General features: G+C 46.0%; 1 protein-coding gene across 2 annotated transcripts in view; it reads right to left on the bottom strand.

Moving 5' to 3' along the window:
* The window catches only part of LOC139054394 (transcription elongation regulator 1), a 317,005-nt gene that overhangs the window by 148,649 nt on the left and 144,414 nt on the right, over nucleotides 1-23,942 (bottom strand). The window contains exons 7-8 of one of the 2 annotated variants that reach the window (XM_070531327.1): nucleotides 15,830-16,123; nucleotides 7,107-7,264 (exon numbers count right to left, since the gene is read on the bottom strand). In XM_070531327.1, the coding sequence (XP_070387428.1) occupies nucleotides 7,107-7,264; nucleotides 15,830-16,123 (452 nt within the window). The remainder of the gene's footprint in view (nucleotides 1-7,106; nucleotides 7,265-15,829; nucleotides 16,124-23,942) is intronic. The other variant, XM_070531328.1, reaches the window with a different exon arrangement.

The raw sequence follows: 23,942 nt of genomic DNA, 5'->3' as shown, positions 1-23,942 counted from the left end.
ACCATACACCTCTTCACTGAGGGCAATATAAGTGCGGCTATCCCCATCACAAAGGACATTTGTGTAACGGAGCTGGTGTTTCTGGAGAGACCGCTGACGCATGGTTTTTGCCGCAATTATTTCCATTTGCCCTGCACTTGCCTCGGTGTTTTTTTGGCATTGTGGTCGGGGCTCGTCATGCCACTCTGAATAAATACTGTCGTCAGGCTTGGGGCCAAGAGAACATCCATGGCAATAATTGGAGAAAACACAGTGGTCCAAGACAAGGCCAGAATATAATTCAATAACACAGCCAACACCAATGTGACTTGTGTGGCCCCCCGTCATCCAAGTGCCATCATAGATCACATCAATGTTGCCTGGGGCGCATCCAAGTTCCCTGTAGATCTCGCGCACCTTCTGTGCACTTTTGCACTCTATTGTCACGGCTTCTGAGGCAGTGGCAGGGTGACTGTGCCTTAGGTGCAGCCTTGCATAGGATTTGTGATGCAGTCCTCGATGAGAAATGTCCATGTGGGAGAAAACATCATTCAGTGTGGCTTGCTTTTTGCCTACTGACCGCACAGCTCTCTGTGCACGAATGTTCACCTCAAAAGGGTTGATCTTCTGAGTGCCAGCACATCTTGGGGATGACCACTTTTTGCTTATCACCCCACAGTCGTCACACAACAGTTCCATTTTAGTTGCAAGCCCAAGACATAGCCCAGTTTCAACATGAATTGGCATTTTCCCGCACTGAGTGCAGCTTGCTGCACATAGGAGCTTGTTTAGGAGTGCTTTATGTACAATGAAAAATGATGACTCGGGAACCACGTCGTCAGCACACTCTCCTTCTTTCAAAACTGAAATTTCCTCTTTGTTGCAGAGGTGGATGACAGCGCATTGAAAACATCCGCTCTTGTCTCCGCTCATCTCGCAATCTCTTCATTCGTGAGAGTTGGTGCTGAAATTCGCAGCTGAATATTTGACGCGACGTCTGCTCTCGCCGATGTCACACTGCACTCACGACCACGCGCGGGTGCACCTTCACCAGCGCACGCAGGCGCGTCGTCACAACAGCCCACGGTCGCGTTGTGATTAGCGCACGTGGTCGCGTTGTCATCAGCGCACGTGGTCGCGTTATTACCACCGCACCCAGTCGCGTCGTCAACACAGCCCACGGTTGCGTCGTCAGCACAGCCCACAGTCGCACAGCCCACAGTCGCGTCCACACAGTCCACGGTCACGTCGTCACCAGCGCACGCGATCGCGTCGTCAACACTGCACGCAGACGCGCTTTCCCGATCACCCGCGTGCGCCGGTCGCACCTCGTCGACACGGGCAGCAGCATCCGCTTCTGCGGGTAGATTTCGCTTTCTGTTCCACGCCTTTCGTCGTTTTCCGTACGCTTCCTCCTTTGGGGCTCATCACGGAACACGCGCGTTAGGGTAGTTTGGCTGCTATGATGAATAAGCACAATGAACGGAGCGCGCAAGGCGCTGCAGCGCCAATGCGCGCGTGTGTGTTTCACGGGCAATTCAAATGTACAACAGCCAATAGGAGCGCTCCATGTTCCCCACGTGACTACTGCGCACAATAACGATTTCGCTTTTACTTCTCTTTAGCTCGCGTTTGCTGGTGTTATTTTCCGGTGGAGAAATAGGGCGCTGCGGCTATCTTGAGCTCCGATCTCTCCTCTTTACGATGATACCAAGATGGCGGCGCTGCATCATCAGATAGCCGAGCTATCAGCGGTGCGACGGCGCCTTCCGAGCCCGATTTTTTCGCAATTTTTGATAACGGAGCTCTACGAAAGTGCTGTTTTCTCAATTTCTACCGCATATTTTGTTATAATATTTCACCACGAGTTAAAAGAAAGTCCGAGGATCGCGATAAGAAATAAATAGGAAAATAAAAAATTTTGACAATTTTGACCATTTCGACCATTTCAATTGCCGCGTCCTCCCTTGACTGCCATGCACTCCGCCAGATGGCTCGAAACCCCGTTATTGGGAAGGAAGAGCTGGGTTAGAGAAACGCAACTGATTGACCTTGCACGCCGTCGTCTTTGAGTGGGGTGGGATGCGAGTGCCTGCCTTGCTGTTGCCCTCTGTCATGCCACTAGCAAATGCCACATAGGTTACTGTATTTACACCATTGTGAGTCGACCTATTTCTTTAAAGGGACCCTGAAACACTTTTGCCGATTTTCTACAATCGTACTGAGTCGTTAGAGTAGGTCCTTCTGATCATTAATCGACACATCTAAGTGCTCTGCGTAAAGCGTGTAATTTATTATAAGGTTTTAAAATGCACATCGCTGCCGATCGCAGCGCACCGCTCGGCGGAATTTTAAGCCGCCCCTACCCATATGACCGAAATCACCCACATGACGTCAGTGGGGCGAGCTATCCGTTTGGCTGACCAGGGCGTGTGATCGATAATTTTTCCAACTTCAAGGTAAACAAATGATCTTCGTAATAGTTGGAATGTTAGTTAATTTGTTTTTATAAAGAGAAAGTAGCAGAAAGAGAATGCACAAGAACAATTTTTCAGTACACTTAAGTACTTCCGGCACACAGCAAGTGTCGTCTGCTTGTGTTAAAGCGTACTCCATTTTGACGAGAGCTCCGCGGTCAGAGTTGGTCTCAGTATTTTCGCGAGCACTATGATTCGACTTTGTTGCCTTGTGGACTGCAAACGTAGCGACTGGCAATATGTCAAGCTGCAACATCGTGTCCCTCTGCAGGGCAGCGTACGAGCGAACAGGCTGCTGCGCATCGGACAGCCGCTATCCGATCGGCGCCAGGATTTGCGCGCTTGTGGCAGTCACTTTACACCGGAAGATTACTAACGCACTAGCGTTTCGCGAGTCCCGTATTAGGGCAAACGTAAGTGCAAGGGGACAGGGTCTGGCCGCTTCACTGTGCCGTAACGGGTTGAGCCGAGATGAGCAGCAAGGCAAATGTGAATGGTCTGCACGGTGCAGCCACCTGGTGGCATAGAGCTCAACCATACACAGTAGCAGCAACGAAGCGTATTCTTCTTTGCTGCTGGTGCGTATTTTTCACAGGAGCGTAATTATCAACACGTTGTTTTTATAAATGTTTAAAATGTTTTACACTTGGTTAGGGCAATATTAGCGCTTTGTTTGGCTGGTTAAGCGCTGCGCCAACAAGTGTCTGGACCGTGCAGACCGATCAGGCCGCTCACGTACGTCTACGCCAAAGTTCCTTCATCAGCTTGAGTTTATGCCTCCAGTCATTTGCCGATATGACCAGCTTGCCTGTGGCTAACGGAATACCAGACACGTTCGGCGCTACGACAGAATGCTCGCAACGCACGCTGCTTCGATAGCTCTCGCTTGGGGTCGACAGCCAAACGGCTAGCGGAGAGGTTTCGCGCGGGCGGAGGCGGGGTCCAAAACAACCGGAAGAGGACGATGTGACGTCGCATTGCTATTAATTGCAACGATTGAGCTTGTCTATGTGCCCAAATCCAAACGCGCCAAGCATCTCTAGCGTCTCAAAGCACTGGCATGCCCGCGATAAGTTCATAAGTGCGTTTCATTCGTTTGTCGATACATGCATCCGTGGCTTAATGGTTTCAATGTCAGGCTTCTGCACTAGAGTCCCTGTGTTCGAATCCTGCCGTCGGGCAATTTTAATGATGTTTATTTAACTATTTATTACACAATACACTGTTGAAAATGACGAGTTTACAAAGTCACAAAGCCGTTTGAAGCCAAAAGGACGAAGTTTAGGCAAATCCATGTACTTCCCATAATTCCCATGCTGGGACAACCACTCCCATTGTAGCTCACATAGACACTAGCGCCAGAGTTCCCTCTAGTAATTTTGTAGGAAACTCTATGTTTGGATGTGTCGACTCACGGAGGAAGGAAACTTGGGAGAGGCCCTGACGTCACTCTTTGTGAAGCTAAACTGAAACCGGAAGTTGGCATTGCTCGTGGCGTTGCTGTGCCTATCGGGCCAGCTCTCCTCTCTTGTTTACATTTCTCCCACGCCGCGCTGCGCGCAACCAGGCTGCTCGGACGCGCGCGCTCCGCAGCAATACTAAACATTCACGCTTACGCCAAAGAGGGCAAAATTTCCCGCGGATATTCCTTTGTCCGTTGCCATTGCCGTGGCGCGCTGACGACGAGGAACACGAGCCGCATGATGCCGGGGAGTTGCCAAATCCTAGCTGTTGAGAAGCCTCGCGGCTCTGGACCTCCTCCGCAGGTACGTCGCACCTCACAGCGACGCTGACAGCAAGGCGGCCTTCCAGGCTATTGAGAAATGTGTGGCGATTTCTAGCGAGCGAAAGAAACGGGAAGCCACCATTATAGACTTTTTTAAGTCCTAAGCGCACTCTGTGGAAATAAATTGTCTATATTTGAAGCTGCATTTTTTCATTCATTTTCGGAGCTTTCCTCACTGTTGCGTTTTCCCGGCTGTTACGTTTTTTTTTCCCCGGTCCGAAGCAAAACGTATGAACGGGGTTCCACTGTATTACTGTAACCGAGTCTATTCTACTTTGCTGCTGGTGTAAATCTTCGGCACTGGCGTAATCGTGTTGCAGCCAAAAATTTACACCCGCAGCAAAGTGAAATAAACTTGCTTACTGCAATATTAGCTGTTTTTTTGTTTGAGCTTTGCACCATGCAGGCCGCTGCCATTTACAGCTCTGCCCCAACGCCCCAACCTGCGTCCGCCTGCATTAACCCGAATACCGGACACGCTAAACCTCTCTATTAACTGCTTTTAATGAGAATAGTTCTATGTACTTTACTTCATATGCTTGATTTCATATTTTAAAAAATGATAACGCAGCAAAGATCAGACGTCGATGATGCTGCGAGCGCATGCAACCTCACTGTGGCTTGCGTGTACGGCTGTTAACATATAACATGTTTCTGGTTGCGTACACAAACGCAAACGCACCCAAGTGCTAGGGGTCCCAACGCCTTGCATCCCCTAAACTAAAACTCTCTACTATGTTGTGTTTGCTCTATGGCCTTACTCTTAGCTTTTCACTATCCCGCGCATTTGTTCACTTTTCAGAAGAGTTTTTCAACATTTTTGAGTTTTACAGTGCACACAACACTCATGGGGGGGGTGTCGATAGTTGATGGAAGTACCACTGTTCCATTCGCAGCGGCACCAGGCCCCGCACACTCTCAAGTTCAGAAAATGGCCACAGAGGGCGAAAAATCAATCAAGACGTGTTTCAGCGTAAGCGCGCAAGTGGAGCTAGTGTAATTTGGTCGCATACTTTAATTTGTTCTTTTTCTGCTAGGGGGCGCTGAACATGCTGAACTTCTTACTTTACACAAACCATTGACATAAACAATCGAGGTGTCTAAGGATGTTTTTTTACCTCAAGCAAATAGGCAGTTGATTTTTTTTAATTTGATTGTTGAAGCTGCTTTTTAGTCATAGCATCAAGGTTTTTGTACTTGATTAACCACCGACAGCCGACAGCCTATTGGTATCTATGCGTTTCCTGGCCGTAGGCGTTCGAATACTACGGCGGTAAAACATTTTCGAAAGCATGCTGGTTTTGTCTGCGAGTCATTACATAGACTTGCTGTAAAAAGATCTACTCTTGGCAAAGAATAGTGCCTCATTTTGTTTAGGCGTTGATTATCATAATGAATGCGGCGGAGGTTGAGGAAGTACGCTTGAAGGTACGTTTTTATGCCGTTGATCTCCATAACACTGTAAGTACGCAAACCGATGTCACAGAACACCCGATGCATCATTGTGTGTTCTCCGTCATCACTTGTTTGCTGTATGCCTACTAAGTCTTCATTTCTTCTTCAAGTGTTGTATCCTCCTTTTGTCCTTGTTCTCTTGTGCTTCACGTACAGTATGTCGTTCTGTCAGCTGTAATGCGCATTTGCAAAACCAATACGCTTGATAAGACGCAGTTCTTATCATAATTTCACTACACATGTATTAAGCTGGCACATATGGTTCAGATACAGATACCTGTACGCGGACTTGCACGACGTTGATGCGGAGATTAGGATAATTATGACACCCGTAAGGAAAAGGCAGCTGACGGCCGTAAGCTGTTGCGTTCTTTCCGCCAAACTACCCGACCTGGTAGCGCTGTAAAGATGCTGTATAAAAGTGACACGCGGTGACAGGAAAATTCTTATACTTAGCAGCCGACCGTACGTTTTGTAGCTTAGGTCTTCTTTCTTGTGCGTTTGTGCTACCCTAATGCTATTTCTTGATTATGTTCTCGACTATGTAACCGCGTTTGTGTGGATGCGTAGATATGTGCGTTTTGTTGTACTTGTAAAATGCAAATAAAATATTTTCAGGCTTACTCAATCTTTGGTGTCGTGTGCGTTTATTCCTGTCGAGGCCATCGTGCCATCTGGAAACCACCTCCTCCATCAGCGACTGATGGAGGAGGTGGAGGAGTACCTCCACGTACCTGTTCAGTCCTGCTTGGAGATTCCTTTTCTGTGGTGGAAGAACTTTGGCAAAGTCAAGTACCTGTCACTGTTCAAGCTACCGTCACTGTACAAACTAGCTTGGCTATACCTGTCAGTGCCACCAACCGAAGTGTCAAGTGAGATGTCGTTCTCATCAACAAGGAATGTTGTCACTACTAGAAGAGAACACCTTCCCGAGCATGTTGAGCAATTAGTGTTTATTTATGCACAGCAACATGCACTAGGAAGAAAGGCTGGGTGAGCACAGTGGTCTGAATAAATTTAAATATGAGAAGTCTCGTGCCTCATGTCAGTTTTGGTTGCCTCACTTTTATAATGGTTCAGAAAAATATATTGGATAAAACAGTCAGCAATGATCATTGTAACAAGACAATGTAATTCACTCCGTAACTTTTTCCGTTGTGTATTAGTGGTCCCAAATATTCGCTTCAATTCAAATTTATTCCGATTAGGTAACTATTCACTTTGTATGTGCTTTGAAGTCAAAAACCACTTTTCGCACATGGCTAGTTGTGTGGCTATACTGACTCAACGTTAATGCATTACTGTCAACAGTCATCATGTGATGGGTTCTGCTGAATTTTTTTCCACGTGAGCCATGGGCTCTGTGCAAGTGCTCTTTGCATTCACAAAAAAGGCTTGAGTGCTCTTACCTTAGAGCCAGTGGATTTGTCTGCCTGAGTTGCATCTGCAGCAGCAGAGTCTGCTGCACTTCGAGGCTCTCCACTTGCAGAGTTGGGCCCAGACTTAGCAGCATCTGCATTTCCAGAGCCACTGCCATCGGACGCCGTGCCAGCAGCTGCAAGAGCCTCTGTAAAGCAGCACACAACACATTGCTGCAAACTGTGCACATGCACAACAGATCATTTGCTGCATTTGACTTAATTAAAAAAAAAAACAGCTCAATGATCAACAGGGCACAGATACATAGAGCAATTACAGCTGAACAGAAATACAATACTGCACACTGACATGTGTCTTACACGAATGGCTGTTAAAATGTTTCAATAACCTTACACCAAGCACTGGAGGCATTGCTGTCGCAAGCTACAATTCTGCATCTGTGAAAATGACGAGTGCTGGAAATTGTTCTAAATACTAAAAGGGGATTTTAATTACTGCAGGGTTCTTAAATGTTATCCTGCAATCTCATACTATTTTAATAAAAAGGGCATTTTCATTTATCAGCAGCAGCAGCAGCAGCAGCAGCAGCAGCAGCAGCAGCAGCAGCAGCAGCAGCAGCAGCAGCAGCAGCAGCAGCAGCAGCAGCAGCAGCAGCAGCAGCCTATTTTATGTCCACTGCAGGACGAAGGCCTCGCCCTGCGATCTCCAATTACCCGTCCTGCGCCAACAGATTCCAACTAGTGCCCATTTTTTTTTTTTTAGAATAGTTCTTCCAAGCACACAGTGAACAGCACTGAAGAGATTGTGTCTCCTTGTCTGACCCCTTTCTTTATAGACGAGAAGAAAGGGGGTAAACTGAGGGGCCCAATTTTTATTAGTCATATCATGAGAAGCCAACAAACACCGACACCGACACCGAGGACAACGTAGGGGAAATTACTTGTGCTTAATAAATGAAATGAAGAAACGATAAATTAATGGAAATTAAAGTGGATGAAGAAACAACTTGCCGCAGGTGGGAACCGAACCTATAACCTTCGCATTTCGCGTGCGATGCTCTACCAATTGAGCTACCGCGGCGGCGTTTCCCCATCCACTTTCTTGGGTATTTATGTGTACTAGTAGAACCCTGGGAGTGTTAGCCAGCGCCACCACTCACAGACCTTGGCGACGGACGTGGAACGTCCTTTTTGCCGCAGGCGTCACAAGAACGGGATCTTTTTGGGTGAAGGCAACTGGTCAATAAACCCACATATGCTACCTGAAGGCATCAATGTTGCCTGATTCGAGACCCTCGTTATGTAATGAACGAGAAGAAAGGGGGTTAACCGAGGGGCCCAATTTTTATTAGTCATATCATGAGAAGCCAACAAACACTGACACCGAGGACAACATAGGGGAAATTACTTGTGCTTAATAAATGAAATAAAGAAACGATAAATTAATGGAAATTAAAGTGGATGAAAAAACAACTTGCCGCAGGTGGGAACCTAACCCAGAAACTTCGCATTTCGCGTGTGATGCTCTACCAATTGAGCTACCGCGGCGGCGTTTCCCCATCCACTTTCTTCCGTTGGACGTCCATTAATTGGAAACCAGTTGATTCGATCTCAAGTGGAGGTGCCATCTGGCACCCATACATTTCTAGGCCCCAGACTTCTGTTATTTTGATCTTCAAATTAGACTTCACTGGATAATTCAAACTTGGATGGTCAGCACACACACGTGTGACCCTAATGGTGATCCCAGAGACTCCAAAAGTGGTAGCATCTGTCTTGGTTGCGCTTAGGGTACAGTGAATGCGGCAAACACATGTCATCTCTCGTCAAAAACGCCCATTTTTGGCCAGCTCGAGGAATATTTTAAGACAAAGATTGCTAATTTACAAGAAATTATTATATTATATTTATGCAATTCCGTTGCTCATGTTTTTCACAAAAAAATAGTACAAAGAAAATTGCCTGTTAGGGCAATCCGATACGAAATCAAAACTCTGGTCACATTCACAACAGCAGAGCTTATCCAACGTCACTGCCTATGTCATCACAACATGGCGACCATGGATGGTGACAGAACAAGTTCTTGCGAAGCATGACAATGAATCACTTTCCCTCCGATTATGAAAGCACATGGAAACAAAAAGTTGTTTTATGTTTGAGGGGAGCTGCTCCTCGAAAAAATAATGTTTTTCGCTAAATTTCTGTTTTGAGTTATTACCGTATTTACTCGATTCTAAGCACCCCCCTTTTTTCACAATCGCAATGCCCAAAGTGAGGGGGGGTGCTTAGATTCGAAAAAATCTAGAATGACCCCCCCCCTCCTTCTTTTCGCTGCGACATCGTGACGAGATGAGTGCGAGAAATAACATTTTATATTGTAAACATTCAAAAGAAAATCGGTGCAGACAGTGAACCCACCGCTTGTGTCAGATGCTCGGTTACAATCACTGCCACTCGAGTTCGTCGCACAGCTTGAACCGCCGCTCTCGGTATACCGCAGCAGGTCGTCTTCCGTTTCGTCGAAGTGGTTTGTGATTGAGCGCTTCTTAAATGATTTGACCACAACGTCCACTTGGATCCGCTCCCAAGTGTCCGAATCTACTTGGGATGGTTGATGGGTACGCTTTCTGCAGCTTTCGCCATACAGTCCGGCTGTGCGGTGAGATCGCGCCGCGGACGCCGGGCCACCTCGGGACTCCGACGGCTCCGGCTCGATGACAGAGTGAGCAAGCGCACTTGGCGGCCTTGGCTACGTGCTCTTCCTCACAAATAGGGGGGTGCTTAGATTCGCATGCAAACTTTTTTCCCAATTTTTCCGCGGGAATAGAGGGGGGGGGGTTAGAATCGGGGGGGTGCTTAGAATCGTGAAAACACGGTACTTGTTAAATGATTTTTGGTCATTCGACTCTAATTTCCCCAATAAAACCAAGGCCGAATTCGAAGAAGAAATTGGTGAAAAATCAACCTGAATCAGCCGCGGTTGGCTCTCAAAACTGCAAATTTATGTGAATGTCGGCTATTTTTGACTGGGAGGGTGGGGCCAACATATGGAGCTGGACAGTTCGAAATGTACTGGCTGTGTAAAGCGTGCATTGTTAAATGCTTTCAAAAATTTTCATGAAGTTTCGATTGTACTTTTATGAATACAGACATTTACAACTTTCAGATGCATTTTTCTCAATTTGCATTTTCAGGCAGTTTTCATAAGTAGCATACAAACTTTCTTACACATAAAATTCGCATATCTAAACGAAATTTTGCACACAGAGCCTTCAGACAGTGTAGAGCGCATATATCAAAAATATTGCGATACCGTACAGAAGGATTGGAACGATATAGTTGGTTGTCTTCTCCAGCGCTTTCTAGCTGGTCGTCCTCTTCAGTGCTTTTGCTCATGAATGCCGCTCGTGCTGGGCATCCATGCCCTGATCTAGCGGTCGGTCTATAATGCCGATGACTAAAAATGCCTTTACTAGTGGTGCAGGGTGCTTTGGCTTACAACATACACCCAGGAACTTTAATCCTGTACCCTACGCTCAGCCTGAAGACACACCCCAGCAAACCCCTCCTACTCCATCCCAGCAAGTGCCTCCTCCGTCCATCATGTGCTCTGGTGTGCTTTGCCACAGCGACCCTGCCATTTTCAGTGGTGCAGACGACACCGATGTCAAGGACGACATATGACAGGGTAAGCACCCACAGCAAATGGGACGACCCCGCGAAACTGAGTAACGTGCTCTTCTATCTCGTGGGTGTCTCCAGTCTCTGGTACAACCATGAGTCCAATTTTCTTACATGGCCCTCGTTCAAGACCTCTCTGTGGCTGTGTTTGGTCACCTGGCTGTGCCTCAGCTCCTCGTTGCAGCATGTCCAGCAGCTCTCCTCGTTGCAGCATAATGAAGCATGTCCGAATTATTGGTGTCTGAATTATCAGTCAGCGGATGTATTGCCAAATGAATTACCGGTGTTTTGGTATGGTATGAAGAACTTTATTTAGGTCCTGAGGGATCAGTCTGGGACTGATGCGGGCCGCTCCCACGTCGGTACGGAGAGGCTGAGCCCCTCTGCCATCACACGGGCCCTCTGGACAGCCCTGAGTTGGTCTGCCAGCACTTCACTGTGCAGCATCCGCTGCCACCACTGTTCACCTCGAGAACCATCACCGGCCAACGCCAAGCAGCGCCACAGCAGGTGTTCTAAATCAAGCAAACTTCCACACTTACTACAATAGACTGAAACCCCGCAGTCTGGATTAATTTTATTCATGATGACCGGGTTAGGGTACGTTCGTGTCTGCAGAAGCCTTAATGTAACCGCCTGCGGCCTATTTAATTTAGGATGTGGCAGCGGGAATGCCCTGCGCCCTAAGTAATAGTGCTTGGTGATTTCGTTGTAGGTTAACAGTTGGTCCCTGTACTCAGGAGCGGGACATCCAGCCCCTTCAGGGAGTACACGGCACACTAATCCTCGTGCCTCCCTGTGCGCCACCTCGTTGAGGTTACGCGGGGCTCCCTTCACTGTCCCCATATGCGCCGGGAACCAAGTAACTGTGTGCAAAGTGATATCCCTACCCTGCAGCAGTCTGTTACCCGGTTCTGCAACAAGTCCTCTCGAGAAGGCTTTAATTGCAGATCACGAGTCACTAAACACCAAAACTCTTCTTGAATCAATTAGTGCTAGAGCAATAGCCACCTGTTCGGCAACCCCCGGATCTTTGGTATAAATGGAAGCAGCATTTCTAACGCTCCCTTTGCCATCTACCACCACCACCGAATAAGCATTTGTACCATTAATCCATGCGGCGTCAACAAACGCACACTCCTCCTCCTGATCCTTTGCCTCTCACAACAAAGCCCTAGTTCTCGCGACCCGCCTCCCTACATTGTGCACGGGGTGCACATTCCGCGGAAACGGACGAACCATGATATTTGCCCTAACATTCCCGTTCAACTCGTGTAGGGGCGCCCTATCGTGCGACACAGCCACCGATTCTTCAATTGACTCTAAAATATACTTACCCGCTGGTGTTAACCGCTCTCTCTGTGCAGTACACTGAGCCTCGACAATTTTATCCAAAGTGTTATACGAACCCAGTCGTAACAACATATCGTTTGACATAGTCATAGGCAGACCAAGCGCAGCCTTGACAGCTTTTCTGACTAATGTTTCCAATTTATTTTTCTCCCCCTTATTCCAATTTAGCATAGCTGCCACATAAGAGAAATGACACATAATAAATGCGTGAGCTAAGCGCATCGCACCTTCTCCTAAACCCCTATACCTATTAGAAATCCTTCTTATAAGTCTTATGGCCTCCTCCGTCTTCTTGGTAATACGCTGAATGGTTCTAATGTGCGATCCGTTCACTTCAAATACAAAACCCAGGACCCTGACTGCTTGAACTTTGGGTATCACCGACCCTTCTCTAGTATGAATTCTAATGCGAGGCTCAACTTCGGGTACCCAACCCTTCGGCCTACGACCTAGCTTCTTAGATTTGAAGATCAACATCTTCGACTTTTTAGTGGAGCACTTAAGCCCCATGAGACCCAGATACTCCTCCGTAAGCATTACCACCTTCTGCAGCCTAGCCTCGAGCTCTCCATCACCACCTCCGACACTCCATATAGTAATGTCATCCGCGTAGATAGAATAGCCAATATCCTGGACAGTGTCCAGTCTATTAGCCAACTTCGAGATCGCCAGATTGAATAACATAGGCGAGAGTACGGATCCCTACGGAGTACCACAGCAACCCAATTTAAAGACTTCCGACTTTATCTCCCCGAACCTGAGACATGTCTTTCTATCCATAAGGAAAGCCTTGACAAAATGGAAAAGCCACTGCCCCATATTCAAGTCCGATAGCACCAGTAGAATCAAAGAATGTCGGATTTTATCGAGAGCTTTTTCCACATCAAGTCCAATTAGTGCCTTAGTATCCCTTGTCTGCCGGTCAAGGAGCTGATGCTTAATCCTGATCATAGCATCCCGAGTCGTGAGGCCGGGCCGAAATCCTATCATCAAGTGCGGAAATACCCCATTGCTCTCAACATAACACGTTAGCCTATCTAAAATGGCATGCCCAGCGACTTTCCCCAAACACGACGTCAGCGAAATGGGTCTGAGATTTTCAAGCCCTATGGCCTTCCCCGGTTTCGGTATCAGAACAGTAGTTGCAAGTTTCCACTCTTCCGGGAAAGAGCCTTCCTTCCATCGGCAATTCATCTCCCGCGTAAGGGACTCAATTGACCCATCGTCTAAATTCCGTAACATTTTATTCGTAATGCCATCCGGCCCTGATGCCGATCGACCATTAAGATTCTGCAGCGCCATCCTTATATCACTTTCAGTAAATTCCGCATCCATACCTGCACTTTCGTCCCCACTATATTCCAAAATTACGTCAGGTGTATCGCGCCAGGTCTCCAACGGCAGGTATCTCTCAGCCAAATCCTCCAGCAACTCCTGCTCCGTGGAGTCCCGACACGCCTGATGGACCAGCTTACCTATCACAGTCCTCTGATTAGATTTAGTGTTTGTCTCATCTAGTAAATGTCTGAGCAAACTCCAGGCGCCTCCCCTCTTAATGCGACCATCAATAGAATTGCACACTTCCTCCCATTGCTGCTTGCACAGTACCCGACAATGGTCTTCAATTTCCTGATTAACCACTGCTATACACTTTCTAAGCCTTCTATTCAATCTCTGACCCATCTCGCTAACATCGACTGCTTGGCTTCCAACAAGTGTGCCAGGCGACTATCCATGTGTTCCGTGTCAATATCACTGACTGACTAGTCCACTGACTGACTAGTCTGACTAGTCTGCTGACTAGTCTGACTAGTCCACTGCTCCAAGGTCAACTCATTTCCCTCATCTTCGATTCTCTGCGCTCTTCATTTCCTAAATGCATCCCAGTCAACCATCCTGAATATGCACTCCTTTTTATTAGCCACTGCCAAAGTAATATTAAGTATGTAATGATCGCTACCAAAATCTATATTACAATTGGACCAGGACGAATCCACCACCCCCTGAACAAAAGTGGGATCAGGTGTTGAATCTCTACATGTCAACGTGCCACATCTGGTGGGATACGAGGGGTCTGTAATCAGAGTTAAATTCAAGTCTAGTGCCTGCTGCCAAAGTCTCTCCCCCTTAATGGTGCTATAAACATACTTCCATACATGATGTGGTGCATTGAAGTCCCCTCAAATAAGCAACGGTGCATCCTTAGCCAGATTGGTTGCCTTGATCAAGAGAGATTTGAAACTCTGCTTCGTGTCCCGGGGGCTACTGTACAGGTTAAGCAGGTAAATGCTCCTCTGACATGACCTTTGCCGACCTAAGATTACTTCCACCATAATATATTCAATCTTGCAATCTGCCATGTGAAGATCATGTCTAATATACGCCAACCTCCTATTAATGAGAGTAGCGAGTCCTCTGCCCTGTTCATTATCCTTAACTTCCGCTTTGAAATTCGTTACGGTCACGATGTTTTGGTGTCCTTCCCGTCTTTTCTTTTTTGTAATTCGACCAATTTTAACAGTGAAGTCAGGGTCGAATTAATGAAAGTCGATTGTACAACGAAAAATTCAGTGTAATGAAGTGCTGATTCTACCAACTATGTTATATTATGGTTTAACTGTGATTATGTAGCTAATACTGCATACTAATACAGTCGAACCTGCTTATAGTGAGCCCGATTAGTTCAGTGAAAAGTGGTTGCTGTATTATTAGTTTGTTATATGTGAACTTCCACTTCAACACAAAAAATAGATTACCATGAAGCTGGCATTGGCAGTTACGATTTGAGACCACATTGGTCAGAAAATCATATTTTCAGTACCTTCATTTTTTTTCCTGGCATCTTTCTGCACCTAGCTGCAAATTTTCATTTCGAACAGAACCATTTAATTCATGTGTAACATCCATCTAAAGCAAAATCCAGTGTCATAGCTCTTTCCAAATGGTGCCCAATTCCAATCACCACCATTTGTTTTCTTTGAAAGCTTGTGATATATTTCTACATGTACATTTCAGTATCAGCGAGACTTGAGTGGACTCCAGATATGGGAGCAATGAAGTCTAGTTGGCTGGAAGTGCAAAATACTGCAGCATACCACCTTTTAGCAAAGGTATCCTCACGATGGCTGCATATCAGCCTGAGTGTGCCGAGACTGAGCGTGCCGAGGGCTGTGAAGTTGCCGTATTTACCTGTGCAACATCACACTTTTTGTTTCAGATTATTTAGAGGCTTTGAGGCTGTGTTCCAACTGCTATGCAGAATAACGCAACCACTGCCAGCTGACCATGAACATTTTTAATAGCTTGCCCTTGTGGCTTCCACTGGCAGTGTTTCACGAGCTCGGCTCATCAACACCCTCCCAACGCTCATATTCTCCATGCCATCTGGACTGTTCCAAGGTTCCCGTTATTCTGCAGCTCTTGATGATAGCCTCAAACAAAACGGCATGCAACGCATTCAACATCCACACGTGCAATTTCCAGCGGTGCCCTCCTCAAGCGCCCAAAAGCACGATGCTGCTAATCAAGCCGCAGCACCGCCGATAGTGCACTGGATCTATGGTCGATCTCAGAAGCCATGCACACAAATGCTAAATGTTTCTAAATTATCATGCTCCAAAGTGGGGGTGCAGGCTTTACATATATAAACATAGTATGTGTTTTAGCAAACACAAGAATGTGCTTCAAATCAAGTTGGACCCCGGAAATGTGCAACTCACTGTCTAGCTCAACAAGGGCCTCTGGCCGGTCCCATGTGGACTGCTGCGTGCGTGTATTGTGGTAGTAGCTCTTTCCATCAGCTGTCTTATGTTCTGTCCACTGGCTGGCTCGTTCTCGTAGCTCCGAATCCACTGCTGCTGCTGGCACAGCAGGTGTCGGTACAACTGCCTGCAAGCTGGGCAATGCTGCAGGAGCTGGGACGGGGGCCACAAATGGTGGCAAGCCAAGTGGTGGGCCAAATGGCGGTGGTGGCAAGCCAAGGTTGGGAAATCCAGGTGGTGCAATCCCTGCAACTACAAAATTAGCAACTGCAGCAAACAAGCAACACTGTGAAAGACACCAGCACAATGTCCCTCTGATAACAGTGTGATTTCATGCCCAGTCAGTGGGTCACTGCTTACACATCTTATTTGTGTTGTAGTCTTAATAGTAAAGTGGATAAATAATAGAACAGGAAAGTATAAATCGGAATACCTCTTACAGGGTGTTTTTATATCTGGACTGACTTAAGTAAGGCTACATTCTCCCATTTCTAGAATTACCAAAACTTGGTTGTTATGACAAATGAATTGTTACACAGTACCATCATTAATCTATTTTATGTTCACTGCAGGGCAAAAGCATCTGCCAGCAATCTGCAATTACCTACCATCATCACATGCACCATCTTAGGCCTGCAGATTTCATAATTTGTCCACCCTGCATAGTTCTCTGCTGTCCGCAACTCTTTTTCTCTCAGCACCCGATCTGTAATAGATTACCAGCTTATGCATTACATGACCTGCACAACCCCATTTCTTCCTCTTGATCCCCATTACAGGGGCAAAAACCTTGTAGAAATTTTTGGAGCAGGAAAAACTCCATTCCGGAGCAGCGTGGAGCCAACAAATTCAGATTTTGGAACAGTCTGGAGCATGCACATTTTAATTTAGAGCATTAATATAATTGAGTAGAGGCAACAGTGACAAAAAAGCGCATTCTGCAGCATTAAAGAAGAGTTTAAAAGCAGTATAAAGGCATTTTTTCACACTATTCTTCTTCTAAGTGCTGGTCAAGTGACTGGAGGCGTTTTACAAGATGTGAGGAAGTTCGGACTAATGACCACTACAGCGGTTTATTCGAACACATTTCTAGGTACTGTACCAGCATCAACTACCTCAAACCAAGATTCTGCCCATGACTGATTATGTTTTGCCACTCACTAGACTCGCAAGCAGCTCCACAACATTTGGAGTTTACAAGGAGTGATTTGGTGTAAGCCCTCTCTGAATAAGTTAAAGGCAGCGTCATTCCTCCTCTCCTGGCCCCTCCTTCTCAGCTTCCCCCAACCACACATGCCTTCCCTTATTACTCACACCCTGCTTGCTGTTTTGAATCATGGTAATTGCATTGCACAGCACTGCAATCATAGCAATATCAGGACTCACGATCACCCCAACTACTATGACCATGTGGCTGTGCGTCGCGATCAACAGCAACTGTCATGGTGCTAGCATGAGTAAAAACAAAACAACAAAAACAAAAGGCACAGCCAGCAGCACGCAGATGCTTCCACGCTTGTTTCTGCAGAAGCAGCACCAGCACAACCACATGATTCACCTCATCCAACAGGGAGGCAAGGATAAACCCACGACCTCCTTGCTTGCCGTCACTTGTTGGCTTGGGTGGCAAGATAAAAGAATGGCGCTACCTCTACTTTTATTCAGGGGGCCCAATTAGGTGTAGCTGCTGATGCCCAGTGGAAGACAGAATACGAAAGCTACTTTTACAAAACCTCCGAACCAAACCACATAACACCCTGTAGCGCACTGAATATTTTTCGCTGACACCTGCCGGAGCGAAAGCTCCCAAAGCTGTTTTTGCAGTGTTGCACATTTTCATTAATTTTTCCACTTTTGGCGCAATTTGCCACAGCAATTTGCATGAGTATCAAAATAGCGCAATAGGCGCCGGATTCCCACCCCTGCAACTAGAATACAGGAGACCCCTGTTTAGTCTCTAATCCCCACCGCAATCTTCCAGTCTTTTAAAATTATACCTACCAGTTCTCATTCCATTGCTCGTTGCATGGTCCATAAGTTCTTTTCAAGCTATTTTTCTTAAAGGAGTCGTGAACCCCATTTTATCGAAATTGAGAAATGCATTTGATGTTAAAACCGACTATTTAAGAAATACTTTTTTGCAAAAAGTACTTCAATGACAGCAGAAGCAGAGTTATTAGCAATCAAAGATCGCCTGTGATTCGCTTTACAGCGCGCTCCTGGTCCTTCTTTAATGCCTTGCGAAGTGAAGACTACGGTGGTGCAGTGTGATGCCCACAACACTCAGCCTACTGAATGTTACTAATGGCGCAGAGTTCAAATTTGATTTTGGATGTTTACATACACATCACTACTTCAGACTTTGGTGCCTATGATGCACCAAACTCTGAGGCTATTCCTCAGCTTACAATTAAGTTTACTGTGTCTCATCCCTTTTGTTCTGCAACATTGTGCTAGATATTGAGCTAGATATGCATGGCTATTCACGCACCGAGTGACATGAGTAGTACATTTCCTTTCGCACTTATCTTTACAGCAATCACACAATTTCCAAGGTTCGAACAAACTTCAGCTTCATGTTCGCTCGTGCAGGTACATTGGCAGCACACACATCGCCTATACAATGGATGTCGCACTGCAGACTTGCTTTGAAAGGATTCCGAACGTAATTAGCTTCGATGATTACGGCGACATACCTCGAGGGTGTCCAACTCTGGAAGCAGACGACCTGTTCATCAGATGTTGGCATTCAGCCTTCGAGTCATATCGCCCACAGATACCAATCAGAGAACGCTGTTGTCCTTAGCAAGCCGCGGTACCTATGCTATGCTGTAGATGCAGCTACATAACTATGTGCACAACAGGGCTGGAGTGGGCACTCACACACTCATATGATCCTGTCTGGCTGTGCTATGTGGTGTGGACCAGCTTTGTACCACATCAGCTTGACCAACAGATAGCAGCCACATCCATATTGTGCATTTTAAAGTGCCGTCAACAGCTCAATATGAAATAAAGTCTGCCACGGCATCTAGCCAGGAACGGCCAGGAATGAGCACACACTGGCAAGAGTATGTCTGGTCTGACCTTAAGTTTCGTGTGGTTCGAGGCTAGTTGAGTGTTTAAAACTAATAGAAATTACCCAGGCCTGATGACTGTGTTTCTGTTGCATTCCCTTATGCAATACCCCTCGCAAAGAAATCTTTAAGGAAATAAAACTGAACTGAAATGAACTGAACTACAGCACTGATAAGCAGTATGGCTAAAGTTTCATACCTACATGGGTGGGCATCGTGGAGCATTAGCATATGATAGTCGTACTCCCGGAAATATGCAATTCCTATCGAATTTCGAAAGTCAAATTTGAGTTTATTTCAGCTTGTTTATTAATCTGCATCAACAAATATACACAGTAACAGTAGGAAGAAGCACACTGATATCGGTTATTGGCCAATAGCAGCTGCATATTGTAATCTCCTGTATGACGTAGTATGGCAACCCAAGAGTGAAGAGAAGGTGTCCATTGAAAAAAGTGCTCGAGAAAAAGGCGACTTCGTGCACTACTTGCAAGCTCCACTACAGTGTACTAGAAGGGGGCAGTGGGCTTACTCAGCCACTCCTCTGACGCTGCTAGCGTCACATCCAAGCGGTGGCGCCACAGACAACTTCAATGGAAGCTTTGCTTGCAGAGTGACCATAACAGAAGCTTTAATTTTCCCTGCGATGCTGTTGATTTCAGTTCGAAGCAGTTCGCAGTCTTATTTGTTTTTAATTTCGTCACACTTGAGATTCTTTAAATATCTTTAGCAAGCACTATATTTCTTTAGGCAACAAGATATTTGCCACAACAGTACCTTGTGGAAAAGGATGACGCCAATCCTTTGGCGATTTACTGCCTACCCTAGCCGCTAGATTTTTAAAGTAAATAAGTAGTCGCCAACACATCACCAACAAACACACGTTTATTAACCCAAGATACAACACAATGCAAGAGTCACGATACTTACAGACTAAAACTTGCAAGATCAAATGACTGTGCATCCGCTATGCCAGGGCTAACCAGCTACAGTCAAACCTCGTTACTACGAACTCCACATTAACGAATTTCTCAAATTTACGAATATTTTAAAGATCCCCGCCAGATTGCCTATATTTTCAATGTAAAAATATTTCAGAACCACAAATTTCAATACAGCACATCTTTTAGAATAATGCACGCAGTTTATTTTCCCCTTCATAACTGAGGAACATCAGTATTACAAATTCGGCCAAAAGTAGCAGTGCCACAACTCTCGCCCGAAAGAAAAACCGCGATTGCTGTAGCTATCATCATCACCATGTCGAGTGCCAACTGTTTCACTACAAACTTCACAAAGAACTTCACGACAAAGGCTTGGCGATGTTCGTGCGAGATCCAACGATGAATGTAGCTAGCGAAAGCAGTTTTGCTGCAGGACAAATTGGATGTGTTGCAGGAAATTGACGCAGGGAAAAAGAAAATAGACGTGGGCAGACAGCGTGGCATTGCCCCATCGACCAACACGACCATTTTGCAAGACCGAGACAAGATTGTCAAGCTTAACCAGGAATCGCAACTCGCTCCTATAAAGAAACGGCTGCGACTGGGAAACTTTAAAAATGTGGACCAAGCTGTTCTCACGTCGTTCAAAAATGCCAGACTGCAAAATGGTCCCGTGTCATAGCCCAATGCTTCAAGAGAAAGCCTGCGAATTTGCTCATACACTTGAAATAACTGGGTAGGACACCAGTGCGGGTTGGCTTTTTCGTTTCCGCCAAAGTAACAGAATAATTTGGCAGGTAGTCTCGGGCGAGGAAAAGGCTGCTGACAGAGAAGGCGCCGATTCCTGGAGCAATGATCTATTTCTAAAGGTGGCTGAATCGTACTCTGAAGATGATATTTTGAACGTGGATGAGACCGCATGTTTTTACCAGCTCCTGCCCGATCAGACGACGCACTTCAAAGGAGAGCAGTGCAAAGTAGGGAAGAAGTCGCATCTTCACAGGACAGCCCTGCCCTGCTGCAATGCAACAGGCATAAAGAAAATTAAACCACTCGTCATCGGCAAGCATGCGAAGCCTCACTGCATGAAAACCATCATGTCGTCACCGTACGACTACCGTGCCAACAAACCAGCCTGAATAACCAGAGAACTCTTTCCTGAGTGACTCATCAAACTTGACAACCAAATGAGGAGGGATGACTGAAGAATTCTACTGGCTGTCGACAACTGCTCTGCTCACATTGTGAATGTTCGCTTGACGCACGTTCACTTAGAGTTTCTGCCACCAAACAACATGTCCTTGCTGCAACCACTAGACCCACTCGTCCCTAGACCCTAGACCCAGGCATTATGAAGAGTGTGAAAGCAGAATCTCTTAAGCGCCTTGTGCAGCGGTTGATTACCAACGTCCACTTAAAACAGCCGAGTGCAATCAATATTCGTCAGGCAGCAGAAATGCCCACAGGAGCTTGGTGAAACTTGAAGGCGTCAACTATTAGCAACTGCTGGTGAAAAGCAGGGCTTGTCAAAGTGCCTGTGAAGCTTGAAGATGACTGGAAGGTAACCGACAACAATCCAGGAGATCTGTGGACCGAGGTTGCGGAGGAACTGCTGCCCGCCGTCTCTTCCTTTGACGACTACATGGAGAGCGTCAGTGCAGTACTAACGGCTGCGGACCTGAACCCAAAGAGATTGTTAACTGCGTTCGCGACGTCTCCAGTGACAATGACGACCCGAAGGAAGACAACTGTGGGTCACCGAACGCAGACAATGAGATTGTGTCGAACATTGATATTTTAGTGCACATGAACAAAGTATGCACTTTCATCACTCGGTGCAATGATGTACCCAATGAGGTATTGCCCAAAGTGGAAGATGTCATCATCATTATCATCAACCTGTTTTATGTCCATTGCAGGACGAAAGCCTCTCCCTCCGATCCCCCAATTACCCCTGTCCTGCGCCAGCCGATTCCAACTAGCACCCGCGAATTTCCTAATTTCATCACTCCACCTAATTTTCTGTCATCCTTGACCGCGTTTCCCTTCTCTTGGTACCCATACTGTAACCCTAATGGTTCAACGGTTATCTACCCGCGCATTACATAGCCTGCGCCTGCCCAGCTCCAGTTATTCCTCTAGATGTCAATTAAAATATAATCTATACATGTTTGCTCTCTGATCCAAACCGCTCTCTTTCTGTCTCTTAATGTTATGACTAGCATTCTTCGTTTCATGACTCTTTGCGCGGTCCTTAACTTGTTCTCAAGCTTCTTTGTTAGTCTCGCAGTCTCTGCCCCATATGTGAGCACCGGTAAAATGCATTGATTGTATTCCTTCCTTTTCAATGATAACGGTAAGCTTCCAGTCAGGAGCTGGCAATGTCTGCCGTATGCGATCCAACCCATTTTTATTCTTCTGTGAATTTCCTTCTCATGATCAGGGTTCCCTGTGATTAATTAACCTAGGTAAATGTACTCCTTCACAGACTCTAGAGGCTGACTGCTGATCCTGAACTCTTGTTCCTTTGCCCGGCTATTCATGATTATCTTTTGTCTTCTGCATATTAATGTTCAACCCCACTCTTACACTCTCTCTGTTAAGGTCCTCAATCATTTGTTATAACTCATCTGCATTGTTGCTGAATAGAACAATGTCATTGGCAAACCGAAGGTTGCCGAGATATTCGCCATCGATTTTTGCTCCTAAGCCTTCCCAGTTTAACAGCTTGAATACTTCTTCCAAGCACGCAGTGAATAGCATTGGAAAGATTGTGTCGCCATGTCTGACGCCTTTCTTTATAGGTACCTTCCTGCTTTTCTTGTGTAGAATTAAAGTAGCTGTAGAACCTCTGTAGATATTTTCCAAGGTGTTTACATAAGCATTCTGTACTCCTTGATTACGTAATGCCTCTATGACTGCTGGTATCTCTACTGAGTCAAGTGCCTTTTTGTAATCTATGAAAGCCATACAGAGAGGCTTATATTGCACTCTGCGGATTTCTCGATAACCTGATTGATGACATGGATGTGATCGATTGCAGAATATCCCTTCCTGAAGCCAGCCTGTTCCCTTGGTTGACTAAAGTCCAGTGTTGCCCCTATTGCATTGGAGATTATTTTGATAAATATTTTATAGAATACTGGGAGTAAGCTAATGGGCCTATAATTTTTCAATTCTTTAACGTCTCCCTTTTTATGGATTAGTATAATGTTTGCATTCTTCCAGTTTTGTGGGACCCTTGCAGTCAATAGACACTTCGTATAAAGAGCTGTCAGTTTTTCAAGCATTATGTCTTCTCCATCTTTGATTAAATCGACTCTTATTCCATCTTCTCCTGCCACTCTTCCTTGTTTCACGTCTCGCAAGGTCCTTCTGACCTCATCGCTAGTTATAGGAGGAGTTCCTGTATCCCGTTCATTACTGTTTCTAATTGAGGTATCCTGAATCCTCTGGGTACTGTACAGGTCAGTATTCTTAATCGGTCGTGCATGCTGCACGCGCCAGAAGAAAATCACTGATTTCTGCAAATAAAGCAGCTTTAAAGTGAGTGAAACATTTTTATTTGAGAGTATGCTTGCCTGCATACGCGTCTACTGCCAAGGTAGGTCATTTTCATTCCTAGGTTTATCCATTGGATTATAACCACAAGTCTTTCATTACAACGATATTACGTCTCAAAACGATTTACCGCCAACCAGGGTCACTGTGCAGTCCATAGTAAAAGGGTTAGAGCCTCAGGCTGCTGCGCTGAGCAAACCAAGTTCGAAACCAACTGCCAGAAAATTTTCGGTCACTGGGTATGTGCCACTCATCAGAAACCCATTTACCACCAACTTGTGTTACTTGGTATGTGCAACTTATTATTTGCCGCTCTTCAGTGAATGTTGCTGATGCCAACTATGGTCACTGCGTATGCGCCGCTCTTCAATGACCCTTTTCAATGCCAATGTGTGTCACTATGTATATGCCACTCATCAATGGCAAAAAAAATAGGTAAAGAGTTATCCTGTGCTTGGGCAGAATCAAAACAGCGTCATTTTTATTCAA

Source organism: Dermacentor albipictus, chromosome 1 (genome assembly GCF_038994185.2).
Source record: "Dermacentor albipictus isolate Rhodes 1998 colony chromosome 1, USDA_Dalb.pri_finalv2, whole genome shotgun sequence".
In the NCBI taxonomy this organism is placed as follows: domain Eukaryota; kingdom Metazoa; phylum Arthropoda; class Arachnida; order Ixodida; family Ixodidae; genus Dermacentor; species Dermacentor albipictus.
Note: the sequence above shows the minus strand (reverse complement) of the source record. Positions and strands in the feature narration are given on the sequence as shown.